The 15,768-nt window shown below is 46.5% G+C and overlaps 1 protein-coding gene across 1 annotated transcript in view; it reads left to right on the top strand.

Moving 5' to 3' along the window:
• The window catches only part of adam12b (ADAM metallopeptidase domain 12b), a 154,132-nt gene that overhangs the window by 16,581 nt on the left and 121,783 nt on the right, over positions 1–15,768 (top strand). The window contains exons 2-3 of the mRNA XM_063007899.1: positions 1,806–1,912; positions 4,071–4,144. Of these exons, the coding sequence (XP_062863969.1) occupies positions 1,806–1,912; positions 4,071–4,144 (181 nt within the window). The remainder of the gene's footprint in view (positions 1–1,805; positions 1,913–4,070; positions 4,145–15,768) is intronic.

The following is a 15,768-nucleotide window of genomic DNA, read 5'->3' on the forward strand; positions in this document are numbered from 1 at the left end:
GTATATCTTTTCATGGGACAACACTGACAAAATGACACTTTGACACAATGAAAAGTAGTCTGTGTGCAGCTTATATAACAGTGTAAATTTATTCTTCCCTCAAAATAACTCAATATACAGCCATTAATGTCTAAACCACCGGCAACATAAGTGAGTACACCCCTAAGAGACTACACCCCTAAATGTCCAAATTGAGCACTGCTTATCATTTTCCCTCCAAAATGTCATGTGATTTGTTAGTGTTACTAGGTCTCAGGTGTGCATAGGGAGCAGGTGTGTTCAATTTAGTAGTACAGCTCTCACACTCTCTCATACTGGTCACTGAAAGTTCCAACATGGCACCTCATGGCAAAGAACTCTCTGAGGATCTTAAAAGACGAATTGTTGCGCTACATGAAGATGGCCAAGGCTACAAGAAGATTGCCAATACCCTGAAACTGAGCTGCAGCACAGTGGCCAAGATCATCCAGCGTTTTAAAAGAGCAGGGTCCACTCAGAACAGACCTCGCGTTGGTCGTCCAAAGAAGCTGAGTGCACGTGCTCAGCGTCACATCCAACTGCTGTCTTTGAAAGATAGGCGCAGGAGTGCTGTCAGCATTGCTGTAGAGATTGAAAAGGTGGGGGGTCAGCCTGTCAGTGCTCAGACCATACGCCGCACACTACATCAAATTGGTCTGCATGGCTGTCACCCCAGAAGGAAGCCTCTTCTGAAGTCTCTACACAAGAAAGCCCGCAAACAGTTTGCTGAAGACATGTCAACAAAGGACATGGATTACTGGAACCATGTCCTATGGTCTGATGAGACCAAGATTAATTTGTTTGGTTCAGATGGTCTCAAGCATGTGTGGCGGCAATCAGGTGAGGAGTACAAAGATAAGTGTGTCATGCCTACAGTCAAGCATGGTGGTGGGAATGCCATGGTCTGGGGCTGCATGAGTGCAGCAGGTGTTGGGGAGTTACATTTCATTGAGGGACACATGAACTCCAATATGTACTGTGAAATACTGAAGCAGAGCATGATCCCCTCCCTCCGGAAACTGGGTCGCAGGGCAGTGTTCCAGCATGATAATGACCCCAAACACACCTCTAAGACGACCACTGCTTTATTGAAGAGGCTGAGGGTAAAGGTGATGGACTGGCCAAGCATGTCTCCAGACCTAAACCCAATAGAACATCTTTGGGGCATCCTGAAGCGGAAGGTGGAGGAGCGCAAAGTCTCGAATATCCGCCAGCTCCGTGATGTCGTCATGGAGGAGTGGAAAAGCATTCCAGTGGCAACCTGTGAAGCTCTGGTAAACTCCATGCCCAGGAGAGTTAAGGCAGTTCTGGGAAATAATGGTGGCCACACAAAATATTGACACTTCAGGAACTTTCACTAAGGGGTGTACTCACTTTTGTTGCCGGTGGTTTAGACATTAATGGCTGTATATTGAGTTATTTTGAGGGAAGAATAAATTTACACTGTTATATAAGCTGCACACAGACTACTTTTCATTGTGTCAAAGTGTCATTTTGTCAGTGTTGTCCCATGAAAAGATATACTTAAATATCTGCAGAAATGTGAGGGGTGTACTCACTTTTGTGATACACTGTATATGCATGTATCACTTTATATATTCATATAACAGATTTTAATCATATTTCTTTGAGTTTTAAGCCAAGTGTGTGTTCCTACTTTCTGCACACCAAATACTGAAATCATTTCTCAGTGATTTTTTTGGTTTGTTTTTTTATTTGAACTAGTCTTTTACACTGTTTATTTTATTGATTTTTCACTTATATTTCCTCTTTGGATTATTTTTCAGGAAGGCGTTTAAAAAATGTGGTTACAAAGCTGGAACACTATGAGATTATGGTACCTCTGCTGCTGGATGGTAAAGAGCATCAACCCATCAGCTATCTTCACTCTCATGTAAGAAGAGACTATTAAACTAGCAAAGTCTTTATATCTATAGGAACTAAACAAGAGCAAAACAAAAAGAGCTAAACTGACTCAGCTCTACAGTTTGAAAACGTTTAACCTAATAATAATCTAATAATAAATACATACATTTTGGAATTATAATAAATAAATACTGTTGAAATAACAGCATTATATATATAGTGATGTATGAAGGTATTTAACAACAATTTGCTCCTCTCCCCACCATTGACCAGACAGCAGTAGCCGCTATTGTGTTGCGGCAATAGACTTGTTGGTGGACTAGTGCATTAGATTGCTGTGTCACCCAAGCTCCATCTGATATCATTTTTTTTCTCCAATTTTGTCCCCTAATCTAGTCATATCCAATTATCCTGATTGCATTACGTTTCACCTCTACCGATACAACCCTCCATTGCTGACTGAGGAGCTTCGCAACTGACTCACGCCCCCTCCGACACATGTGCAGTACCGACTGCCTCTTTTCACCTGCACGAGTCGAGTTCATGTTCCTTGATCAGCATTATTCCCAAACTCAGCCAGCAAAGGTCGTAATTGCACCAAGAACCCTGGTCCGGCTTGTGCCACCCTGTGAACAACAGCCAATCGTTGTTTATGTAGCCGCCCAGCCCAGCCAGATGGCAGAGCTGAGATTTGATATGATGTGTTCGAAATCCCAGCTCTGGTGTACTAGCATATTTTACCGCTGCGCCACCTGAGCGGCCTGATATCATTTTTGATTTTCTGAATGTGTTCTTACTAAAGCTTTGATCCATGATGTACATCTAAGAGTTAAACTACAGGGAGTTGGTAGCTTAGTGGTTAAGGTGCTAGATTAGAATTCAGAAAGTTGCTGCTTAAAGCCCAATCACCACCAATTGCAACTGTTGGACCCCTAAGAAAGATCCTTAACCCTAAATTGGTGTAGTTGTCAGTCTTAACTGTAAGTTGCTTTGTATAAAAGTGTCTGCAAAATGCCATCATTGTAAATGTGGGATGGTGTCTGGTTTAGTGTGACCCTAAATCTCCAGCACTGTCCAGATATTAAAGTTAAGATATTAAACTTAATCATTTTCTATTTAACATCACCAAGAAATCCATGAACCAACTAGATAATGTGATACACTATAAACACATAAAAATACTTTGATAAAAAGCCACTGACAAGGAAATGATGACCCATACTCAGCCTGATATAATGATTCCCCAGTTCACAAGGAAAGTACAAATATAACACTATTTGGAAAAATTGTTCTTGCTTGTCCCAGTCACAAACGCTAGCAATTCATCTATTCCCAAGAGCACATCTGAGGTGAGAAATTACAAGTATACCAATTTCTAATAGAAAAATAAAGTGCTGTGAGCTGTTGTCACAGAGGAAAAACTATTATTCTCTTACCAAAGAGAATACACATCTCTGTACTTGTGTGTCATTGAGTTGTGTGTTATAGTGTGGCACATTGTTATATAGCTGTAATGTTACACTGAGGCGTAGGTTAAATGCTGGTATGTGAGGGCGTACTGCAGCACAGACAAAGCACAAAAGCTGAAAAAAGAAAATTGAGTGAGCACTTTTGACAAAATTGCAATTAAATGTGACAGTTCTGATGGTACCACTAATTATGTGCAGCTTTCTGTCAAGCCTGGTCTACTGTGATGACTTGGTATTGAACTTTTTGACAATAATGTTTTGAAATCTCTTACCTACATCACACGCTGTAATTATGTAGCTGCAATTATGAGCGGTGCTGTTAATATTCGCTCTACAGATTCTGTCACTTGTTTCTGCCGTTTGTAGTGAAGAGTTGCTTATAAAAAGGAAAGATCTTTTTTAATGACTGTAATTTCATTGTGATGTTCAGCAATTTTAGATTCATTATTACTCATTAAGAGATCAATTTTTGTCAATTTAAGTTTCTCCTTTTATATCAAATCATGATACCTTTACCTGCTACCAAATAACCTGCTTATTATGGAATGTTTCAAAATGGTGTAACTTGCTATTTTTTGTTAGCCCCTGTCCAAACTTTTTTGAGTGTGTTGCAGGCATCAAATTCTAAACTTCTTTGTACTTTTGTTAGTTAAATAAAGGTTCAAGACCTTTTCATTGCATTAATAAAAATGAGACATTTTGATTTTTTTTTCTCAGAATCATCCAAAATCACTGAAGATACTGATAGAAGCAAAAGGTCGGCCATTGATCCTCTCCTTAGAGAAGAACGAGTAAGTGGTGAACCAACAGCACATAATCTTACACTACGTAAAATATAACGGATTGTCTTTATTGTACATAATTATATTTAACACTAAACCCGATATACAGTGTATCACAAAAGTGAGTACACCCCTCACATTTCTGCAGATATTTAAGTATATCTTTTCATGGGACAACACTGACAAAATGACACTTTGACACAATGAAAAGTAGTCTGTGTGCAGCTTATATAACAGTGTAAATTTATTCTTCCCTCAAAATAACTCAATATACAGCCATTAATGTCTAAACCACCGGCAACAAAAGTGAGTACACCCCTTAGTGAAAGTTCCTGAAGTGTCAATATTTTGTGTGGCCACCATTATTTCCCAGAACTGCCTTAACTCTCCTGGGAATGGAGTTTACCAGAGCTTCACAGGTTGCCACTGGAATGCTTTTCCACTCCTCCATGACGACATCACGGAGCTGGCGGATATTCGAGACTTTGCGCTCCTCCACCTTCCGCTTGAGGATGCCCCAAAGATGTTCTATTGGGTTTAGGTCTGGAGACATGCTTGGCCAGTCCATCACCTTTACCCTCAGCCTCTTCAATAAAGCAGTGGTCGTCTTAGAGGTGTGTTTGGGGTCATTATCATGCTGGAACACTGCCCTGTGACCCAGTTTCCGGAGGGAGGGGATCATGCTCTGCTTCAGTATTTCACAGTACATATTGGAGTTCATGTGTCCCTCAATGAAATGTAACTCCCCAACACCTGCTGCACTCATGCAGCCCCAGACCATGGCATTCCCACCACCATGCTTGACTGTAGGCATGACACACTTATCTTTGTACTCCTCACCTGATTGCCGCCACACATGCTTGAGACCATTTGAACCAAACAAATTAATCTTGGTCTCATCAGACCATAGGACATGGTTCCAGTAATCCATGTCCTTTGTTGACATGTCTTCAGCAAACTGTTTGCGGGCTTTCTTGTGTAGAGACTTCAGAAGAGGCTTCCTTCTGGGGTGACAGCCATGCAGACCAATTTGATGTAGTGTGCGGCGTATGGTCTGAGCACTGACAGGCTGACCCCCCACCTTTTCAATCTCTGCAGCAATGCTGACAGCACTCCTGCGCCTATCTTTCAAAGACAGCAGTTGGATGTGACGCTGAGCACGTGCACTCAGCTTCTTTGGACGACCAACGCGAGGTCTGTTCTGAGTGGACCCTGCTTTTTTAAAACGCTGGATGATCTTGGCCACTGTGCTGCAGCTCAGTTTCAGGGTGTTGGCAATCTTCTTGTAGCCTTGGCCATCTTCATGTAGCGCAACAATTCATCTTTTAAGATCCTCAGAGAGTTCTTTGCCATGAGGTGCCATGTTGGAACTTTCAGTGTCCAGTATGAGAGAGTGTGAGAGCTGTACTACTAAATTGAACACACCTGCTCCCTATGCACACCTGAGACCTAGTAACACTAACAAATCACATGACATTTTGGAGGGAAAATGACAAGCAGTGCTCAATTTGGACATTTAGGGGTGTAGTCTCCTAGGGGTGTACTCACTTTTGTTGCCGGTGGTTTAGACATTAATGGCTGTATATTGAGTTATTTTGAGGGAAGAATAAATTTACACTGTTATATAAGCTGCACACAGACTACTTTTCATTGTGTCAAAGTGTCATTTTGTCAGTGTTGTCCCATGAAAAGATATACTTAAATATCTGCAGAAATGTGAGGGGTGTACTCACTTTTGTGATACACTGTATGTTGGCTCACAGCGTTTATGGTTCAGATCTTTTTTATTAGATTGGTTCACTTTTTTAGTCACACTGCCCAACAGTGACTACTTTCATAATTGATTAATCTGTGGAGTTTTTAAAATGTATTAATTGTTGGTCGCTCAGGTTGTGCAGCGGTAAAAACACACTAGTACACCAGAGCTGGGCTGGGCGGCTGCATGAACAACGATTGGCTGTTGTTCATAGGGTAGGATAAGCTGGATAGGGACTCCTCATAACTGAGTGAATTACGACCTCTGCTGGCTGGTTGATGGCGTCTGCACAGAGTCGAGGAATAATGCTGATCAGGGTGTGGCTCTCCGTGCACATAGCTGATCCACATATGAACTCGTGTTGTGCAGGTGAAAAGATGCAGTCGGCTACTGCGCACGTGTCGGAGGGTGGGTGTGACAGTCTCGCTCTCCTCAACTAATTATTCAAATGAGACCATGTTCGCTCATTCTACATCGAGTGACCAAACAAATTTTTGGGCAAAATAACAAGACTTTTTTTGATGGGGTACGAAGGATTAATATGTAATAAATATGTAATACAATTGGACAACTTAAACTAAATATAATAGCTACAGTTCAATGAGGGATATCACTTTCTCTTCATCATGTTCTCTCCATCACATGCTCGCCAAGTTTTTGGTCTAAATGTCTATAGGAAGCTTGTTTGCATTATCTGTAATAGTCATCAAGATGAATTTCAAATGATCTTGTTTGTCTACACAGTACAAATTAGGATGGAATTTGGGATTCAGTTTACACCCAAAGCCAAGCAATTCAGCAAAATTTATATTTAGCTGTGGTTAGTCCGGAATAAACAGTACACTGACTAATCAGTAAATACATTTTGTTGTAAATTATGTTTTATTTTCCTGTTTAATTAAATAGATTTTCTTGATTACTTTTTGCTGCTCTAATACGGTTAAGCCTGCAGTCATGCATTCTTACTAGACAAACACTGCAGTAAACAAGACCAAAGAGCTAATTCTTAACTTTTAATGTGACACTGTTATAAGATGCCACCTTTTAACAAGTCAGTTTGTCAAATTTTATCTCTTTTAAAGCTGCTGCAGTTGTCTTTATGCTGTTAATGTGAAGTAGAAACATCTATGAACAACAACAGCTTAGCTAAACTACACACAACTACCCACAAAATGCAGAATTTTTTATGTAAAATGATCTGTTTTAGTTGCAACATTTACTGTGTTAAAATGACTCAAAAACAAGGTTTATTAGACCAAAGATCCATGGATTTGTTTTTACAGGGCATTGCACTTACACAATGTCAGGTGTTGACTGGGGTGTTGAGTTTGTGGCAGTTGTAGCCTGTACTTGTCACGTGGGAAGAAAGGACGCAAATGCAGAAGTAAATAATAATAATACTATTTTACTTAATTATAAAGGACAACGGAAAGATAAACAGCAAACAAAAAACAGAACACAAAAAACCCGATCGGAAACTCCGACGGAGCTGCTGACGCAGCTAAATGAAAAATAGACAAAGTGAAACCAAAACAGAAGGAAGCGGGACGCGAACCCCGGTCAGCCGCGTGGCAGCCGGGAGCGTTACCACCGCACTGTAGTGGTGCTGGAAAACGGGAGCGCGAGAACCTCTAATACGCTTAGGAGCGAAGGGAGAGGAGGGGAACTCCGAGGAGCGCTAGACCCAACACCGCGACTAACAATTGCAGTGACCGGTCGGCGCGCCCTGGATCGCGGAGCTGACACACCAATCTGAAACCAGAAAGAAACAAATAAACAAAGTTAGGCAGTTCTAGACTGCGGATTCGAACCGGGGTCTTTAGCACGGCAACCGCTTGCTCAGCGGAGTCGCCACCCAGCGGTTGGAGAATCCAATGTTCAGAATAACTGAAGGCACTGATGCCAGAATACTTTCAGCGCTTTAACACAGCGCTGAGTGAAACCGCTAACGCTAACTGCTAGCGCAAAATGAACTGCAGTTCGAGGACTGCACCGCGTCGCACCACACTATATCTACGAGACCACCAGAACATACCAGTTACCTCAAACCTTGCGGTTTTACTTACCCGAATGGCATACGCCACCAGGGCTACCAGCTAAGGCTACGAACGTGTGGACGAGCTGCCACCACGGACCGGAAAACAAACAAAGGTGCGACACCCGCTGCTGTGTGGAGCTGGCTTAAGTAGTCAGCCCCACGGCTGCGGGTGATCAGCACTAATTAGGAGGCCTGGTATAAGAGGCCTTTGTTCTCTGAGCTCTGTAATGTCTGCTTCGCTGGGAACCCGGGGCACGTTCACCAGCTACCACAGACCTCGTTATAGAACCCCCTCCTCTAGGGACAGCTCCTGAGGTCCCAAGACCCGCAGCTCGGTTGCGCCGGAACTCGCGGATCAGTTCAGGGTCCAGGATCTGGCGAGCCGGTACCCATGAACGTTCCTCAGGGCCGTAACCTTCCCAATCCACCAAGTATTGGGTGCTACCCTGAACCTTCCTGCTGTCAAGCAACCGGCGGACGGTGAAGGCAGGGGCACCCTGGATGATACGAGGGGCGGGAGGTTGGGGAGGGGGTAAAACTCCCCCGCACATAAATGGTCGGAGATGGGAGACATGAAAGGTTGGATGCACTTTCATACGGGGAGGAAGCTCCAACCTATACGTCACCGGATTAATCTGCTTTACCACCTTGAACGGACCAATGTACTTGGGTGCCAACTTATGTGGGGCACCTCGAACGGGGAGATCCCTCGTTGACACAAGTACTCGTTGGCCTGGCCGGAAGGTAAGAGCCGGCTGCCGCCTGCGGTCAGCTTTGCGCTTCACAGAGCGCTGGGTGGCCACAAGTGCCTGCCTAGCTTTGCGCCAGGCGGCGCGGCAGCGGCGGACATGAAGCTGTACAGACGGGACCGCTACCTGCTGCTCCTGCTCAGGAAAGAGCGGCGGAGGGTACCCGAACTGAGCCTCAAACGGTGACATTCCAATCGCCGAATGATGCAGGGTGTTGTGAGCAAACTCTGCCCATATCAACTTATCCGACCACGTGGTCGGATTCCCTGCCGTCAGGCACCTGAGCATCTTGCTCAGATCCTGGATCAGCCTCTCCGACTGCCCATTCGACTCCGGGTGGTAGCCGGAGGATAAGCTGGCCGTGGCGCCAAGAAGTTGGCAAAAGGCCCGCCAGCACTGGCTTACAAACTGTGGACCACGATCAGACACAATGTCTGATGGGACCCCATGTGCTCTCACCACATGATTCAGGATGATTTGCGCAGTACCCATGGCGGATGGTAGCTTGGGCAGTGGGATAAAAAGGCAAGATTTGGTAAACCGGTCGACAATTACCAATACCGCCGTGAACCCTCTGGATTTTGGCAAGCCTGTCACAAAGTCCAGAGAAATGTGGGACCACGGTCTAGCAGGTATTGGCAACGGATGAAGGAGGCCCCGCGGGCGCTCTCTGGGTGTCTTGTTCAGAGCACACACAGAGCAAGCACGGACAAAGTCACGTACCTGGTTCTCCATCCCCGGCCACCAAAATCTTCGGCGCAGCAAGACCAGGGACTTAGTCACACCTGGGTGCGCCGAAAATGGGGAAGCATGGGCCCATTCAAAAACCTGACGCCGTACGGATGAAGGTACGTACAGTCTGTCAGGAGGTCCCCCACCGGGGTCGGGTTCAGCCCGGTGGGCATCCCGAATGACCTTCGATATGCCCCATGTGACTGGGGCCGCTATCAGGGTCGAGGGGATCACGGGATCAGGTCCGGTCTCCGGCCTGGTCGGTTCCCACTGTCTAGACAGAGCGTCCGGTTTGACGTTTCTGGACCCCGGTCTATAAGACAGTGTAAAATTGAACCTTCCAAAAAATAAGGACCACCGGGCCTGACGGGAGTTCATCCTCTTGACTTGCTGGATGAATGACAGATTTTTGTGATCCGTCCAGACAAGAAAAGGATGATTGGCCCCCTCGAGCCAGTGTCGCCACTCCTCTAACGCCAACTTAATGGCCAAGAGTTCCCTGTCTCCAACCGGGTAGTTCCGCTCGGCTGGAGTCAGGCGGTGCGAGAAGAAGGCACATGGATGCAGCTTCTTCTCTGGCCCCACTCTTTGGGACAAAACTGCCCCAGCTCCGACCTCGGAGGCATCCACTTCGACAACGAAGGGTTCCTCTGGGTCGGGCAACTGTAAAACGGGAGCAGTTGTCAAGAGTGTTTTTAGCTCGTCAAAAGCTTGTTGGGCCTGCACCGTCCATCGGAACGGACCTTTTCCTGTAAGGTCCGTTAACGGAGAGGCGACTGAGCTAAAGTTCTTAATGAAACGCCGAAAAAAGTTTGCAAAGCCCAAAAACCTTTGCAGTTGGCGTAAAGAACTTGGAGTTGGCCACTTCTCCACAGCTGATACCTTAGCCGAGTCCATGCGCAGGGTGCCCTCGGCCACTACAAACCCCAGGAACGAAACCGTGGCGGAGTGAAAGACTGACTTCTCCAGTTTGACAAACAAATGGTTGTCAAGCAAAAGCTGGAGAACTCGTCGGACATGCCCTATATGCTCGTCGATGGACCGACTAAAGATAAGAATATCGTCTAAGTAAACATAGACGAATTTACCAAGAGTCTCCCGCAAGACCTCATTGATAAATCTCTGGAAGACTGCGGGGGCATTCATTAACCCAAATGGCATCACCCGGTATTCATAGTGGCCAGTGGGCGTAATGAACGCAGTCTTCCACTCATCCCCCTGCCTGATCCGGATCAAATTGTACGCGCTGCGAAGATCGAGCTTGGAAAAAACAGAAGCTCGCTGAAGGGCTTCGAAAGCCGTGGCCATCAGCGGCAGCGGGTACCGATCCTTGATCGTAACGGCGTTCAGACCGCGATAATCGATACAGGGGCGCAGGGTGCCGTCCTTTTTGTTCACAAAAAAGAACCCTGCCCCAGCTGGGGAGGAGGAAGGACGGATGAACCCCTGTTTAAGTGCCTCACGCACATACTCCTCCATAGCCACCTTCTCTGGACCGGAGAGCGAAAAAAGGCGCCCCCTAGGAGGAGTAGTGCCGGACAAAAGATTGATGGCGCAATCGAACGGTCTGTGGGGGGGCAAGTCCTGCGCCCGGGACTTGCTAAAAACTTCCCGTAAGTCATGGTACACAGGGGGAACAGCTGCCAAATCCGGCACCTCCATCTTCGGTTCCGTCGGAGCAGACCTCGTGCCACCTTGCAGCAAACACGAGTCGCGACACCGCGTTCCCCAGATGAAGATTGATCCGGTGGCCCAGTCGATCTGAGGATTGTGTCTTTGCAGCCACGAATACCCCAAAACCACCTGGAGGTGAGGAACGTGAGTTACAAGAAAGGTAATCCGTTCCTCGTGGTTTTGCAGACGCAACGTGAGAGGTCTTGTCTGTTGGGTTATCGGGCTGCCCGCTACAGGTCGGCCATCCACCGCATGGACCGACACTGGTGATGCTAGCGGTTGGACCTCAATCCCCAGCCTGTGTACCAGATCGCTGTCAATGAAATTCTCCACCGCACCTGAATCGACACAAACCTGAAGGTTTGTGTTCCCGAGGCCCCAGGACAACCGGGCCTGCAAAAGCAGACCTTGGGCAGGGATGGTAGGTCGGCTCACTCCCGAGTCCCTGACTCGAGAGCGGCCTAGATGTTTTTCCGGCTGCCGGGGTCGGGAGAACGAGCCCGATGCCGAACGGGCATTGGCACGGGCTGAGCCCAACTGCATGGGTTCGGGATCCAGGGCCGGTGGAGGAGACTTAGGGGGCGCCAGCAAGCGGGTAAACGGGGGACAGGTACCCCGCTCCCGGTTTCGCTGGCGAAGACGGGTATCGATGGCTGTGGCCAGCGTATAGGAGGCCTTAAGGGTCGTTGGGCGGTCCCTGGTGGCCAGCTCATCCTTTATCCTCTCCGATAAGCCACGATGAAAGATGGCGGTGAGAGAGCCCTCCTCCCACCCACACTCCGCCGCTAGTGTCCTAAATTCAATTACGTAATCTACGACTGGCCGATTACCTTGGGTTAGCTCAAGTAAGCGTGGGCCTGCCTCGCGACCCCCCGAGGGGTGGAAGAAGGTCTCCTTTAAGGCCTCCTTAAAGGCGCTTTCGGATGAGCATTCCGGAGCGTTCTGCTCCCAGAGGGCGGTAGCCCATTCCAAGGCTCGGCCAGTCAAGAGGGAAACGATATAGGCAACCCTCGACCGCTCTGTGGGGTAGCGGGAGGGCTGCAACTCGAAGGCTAGCGCGCACTGGAGGAGGAAGCCACGGCACCTCTTGGCCTCTCCCGAATATCTTTCAGGAGGAGGAATGGGGGTGTCGCGGCTTCCACATCCTCCAGAATGGGGTGGGGGGTGTGGGCCGGCTCCTAAAGCTGGAGACTGCTGGCTAAGCGCAGCTACATGCTGCGCCAATTGACTAATGGCCACCTCGTGCCTGCCTAACGCCACACCCTGGTGGCGTAGTACGTCGATAGGGGGTGGCGTTTCTGCTGCGTCCATGGTTGGTCGCACCTTTCTGTCACGTGGGAAGAAAGGACGCAAATGCAGAAGTAAATAATAATAATACTATTTTACTTAATTATAAAGGACAACGGAAAGATAAACAGCAAACAAAAAACAGAACACAAAAAACCCGATCGGAAACTCAGACGGAGCTGCTGACGCAGCTAAATGAAAAATAGACAAAGTGAAACCAAAACAGAAGGAAGCGGGACGCGAACCCCGGTCAGCCGCGTGGCAGCCGGGAGCGTTACCACCGCACTGTAGTGGTGCTGGAAAACGGGAGCGCGAGAACCTCTAATACGCTTAGGAGCGAAGGGAGAGGAGGGGAACTCCGAGGAGCGCTAGACCCAACACCGCGACTAACAATCGCAGTGACCGGTCGGCGCGCCCTGGATCGCGGAGCTGACACACCAATCTGAAACCAGAAAGAAACAAATAAACAAAGTTAGGCAGTTCTAGACTGCGGATTCGAACCGGGGTCTTTAGCACGGCAACCGCTTGCTCAGCGGAGTCGCCACCCAGCGGTTGGAGAATCCAATGTTCAGAATAACTGAAGGCACTGATGCCAGAATACTTTCAGCGCTTTAACACAGCGCTGAGTGAAACCGCTAACGCTAACTGCTAGCGCAAAATGAACTGCAGTTCGAGGACTGCACCGCGTCGCACCACACTATATCTACGAGACCACCAGAACATACCAGTTACCTCAAACCTTGCGGTTTTACTTACCCGAATGGCATACGCCACCAGGGCTACCAGCTAAGGCTACGAACGTGTGGACGAGCTGCCACCACGGACCGGAAAACAAACAAAGGTGCGACACCCGCTGCTGTGTGGAGCTGGCTTAAGTAGTCAGCCCCACGGCTGCGGGTGATCAGCACTAATTAGGAGGCCTGGTATAAGAGGCCTTTGTTCTCTGAGCTCTGTAATGTCTGCTTCGCTGGGAACCCGGGGCACGTTCACCAGCTACCACAGACCTCGTTATAGTACTACTAATTAGAAGGTTGCTGGTTCAAGCCCTACCACTGCCAGGTTGCTGCTGTTGGGCTTTTGAGCAAGTCATTTAACCCTCAATTGCTTAGACAGTATACTGTCACAGTACTGTAAGTCGCTTTGGATAAAAGGCGTCGGCTAAATGCCGAAAAAGTAAATGAGTTCCAGACATTCTACCAGACAGTCAGTCATTTAAGTATGTAGACGCCGGACTGTCCGATAGCACCCCTGGAAATTGGAACCCTGTATTCCAGCAATAGTGGGTTAATTTATTTTACACTGTGCCACTCGATCACCCTGCTTTCATATTAACATGTTTAACAGACAAAATGATTGGTATCTTCTCAGAACTGTAAGATGTTTCTTTAATTTGTATTTAAACTCATCTGTGGCAAGTAACAGGTGCTGGTAATATAGAAATCACATTTGCAACCTGTTTAAATAAAGGAAAGTTCACTCAATCTTTGTGTCTGTATGTACAACATTAAGCATAGAGAAAATGTGGTACAAAGATGTGAGAACCACAATTGTGCAAAAACATGAACAATTTCACGGCTGCAAGTTCATCATCAGAAATCGTAATGTTGCTGTGTCCACTGTGTGCAACGTCATTAAGAAGTTAACATCCCATGGCACTGTAGCTGACCGCCTTAAATGTGGATGGAGGAGAAAAATCCATTAAACATTGCAACAAAGGATTCATCAAATGGCAGATAAGGAACTTAATTCAGCCTCCAAACTGATTCAAGCTGACCTTGCTGACCACAGGGTGCTATCAAGTCAGGTTGCACTAGTCTGCATCATCTAAATGAAATGGCACTCAGTGAGACTCCACAGCTGTCACAGAGAGATACAATGCCAGACTGACGTTTGTCAGAACTTACCTGATGAGGCCACAATTTTTCTGACAGAATGTGGTATAAACAGATTTGACCAAAATAGTTTTGGTAAAGCACAATTGTAGTGTTTACAGAAAACTCACAGTTAAATATGGATGTTTACAGATGTTGTCTTGGGTTGCTTCACTGCTTCTGGCCCTAGATGCTTTGATGTTGCCAGTGGCCAGCAGTAAGTCCAAATCTAAATCCCCTAGCATAAGCTTTACCTGTCAAACCTTTCCTCTCTTACATCCTCAACTGATAAAGAAAGCAGCAGCCAGTCTGCCACAGATGTCACAGCTATTAGGCAAGAGACGAAACGTGTGCCGCACAACTGCTTCCTCTCATTCAGCTGAACAGGAAGGAAAACAAAAACATGTTAGCAGTCATCATCTGCAAACATCTGCATAGCAGCCCGCACTGCGTCCGTGATCCGGAAGGTGTACAGTGCTCAGTCTTGGTCGAATGATGTCACCAGACCAGTTGTTTATTGTTGTTTATTTATGAGTGGATTTTTTAACCACAAAGCTGGGTGACACGGTGGCTAAGTGGGTAGCACTGTCGCCTCACAGCAAGAAGGTCCTGGGTTTGATCCCCAGTTGGGGCAGTCCGGGTCCTTTCTGTGCCCAGTTTGCATGTTCTCCCCGTGTCTGCGTGGGTTAACTCCAGGAGCTCTGGTTTCCTCCCACAGTCCAAAGACATACAAGTGAGGTGAATTGAAGATACAAAATTGTCCATGATTGTGAACTGATGAATCTTGTAACGAGTAACTACCGTTCCTGTCGTGGATGTAACCGAAGGGTGTAAAACATGACGTTAAAATCCAAATAAATAAACAAACAAAAACCACAAAGCTGAACTTTGACATGTGAACCTAGTGAGCTTACTAAGCAGCATTTTAAGGCGTCTAAGAATTGGAACAGCCTTCTTCTCGGGAGCGCGCATAGGATGACGTAAAATGCAGTCTATGTAGAGAGCTCACTAGGTTTTCAAACAGACCCATAATGTATCTGTGAGCTTACTGTAGCTAAATCACATTGCCAGAATTATGAGGACACTTGGTACAATTAAAGGTAAATAATTGATTACTGTCATAATAAACATATTCATTTGCATGAACATTTTCCTTCTGCAAAAAGCTTTATTAAATTTTGATCCTGGAACAAAAAATAACAGCATATTGTAGAATTTCATAAGTAAGCTGGGATTCCTAAGAGTTCAGGAACTGAAGCAAGATAGAGAAGGGGGAGAGAGTTACAGCATCATTTTAGCAATGAGAGAAGTCCTTGACGACTCTGTGAGAGTTATCTCTCACTCAGCTACATGCTCGCTTCTCTTTGTATCTCCTCTCAGACTAATTCTTTGCAATATTTACAACTCTTAGAGCACTTCACCGCAGTGAAAGTTGACTTTTCTCGTTTCTTTCTCTTTTTCTTCACTCTACACATCCCTCCAGCACCTTGTAAATGTCGTACTCTGTGCCTTCTGGGATAACCCAC

This window comes from Trichomycterus rosablanca, chromosome 13 (assembly GCF_030014385.1).
Source record: "Trichomycterus rosablanca isolate fTriRos1 chromosome 13, fTriRos1.hap1, whole genome shotgun sequence".
NCBI lineage: Eukaryota > Metazoa > Chordata > Actinopteri > Siluriformes > Trichomycteridae > Trichomycterus > Trichomycterus rosablanca.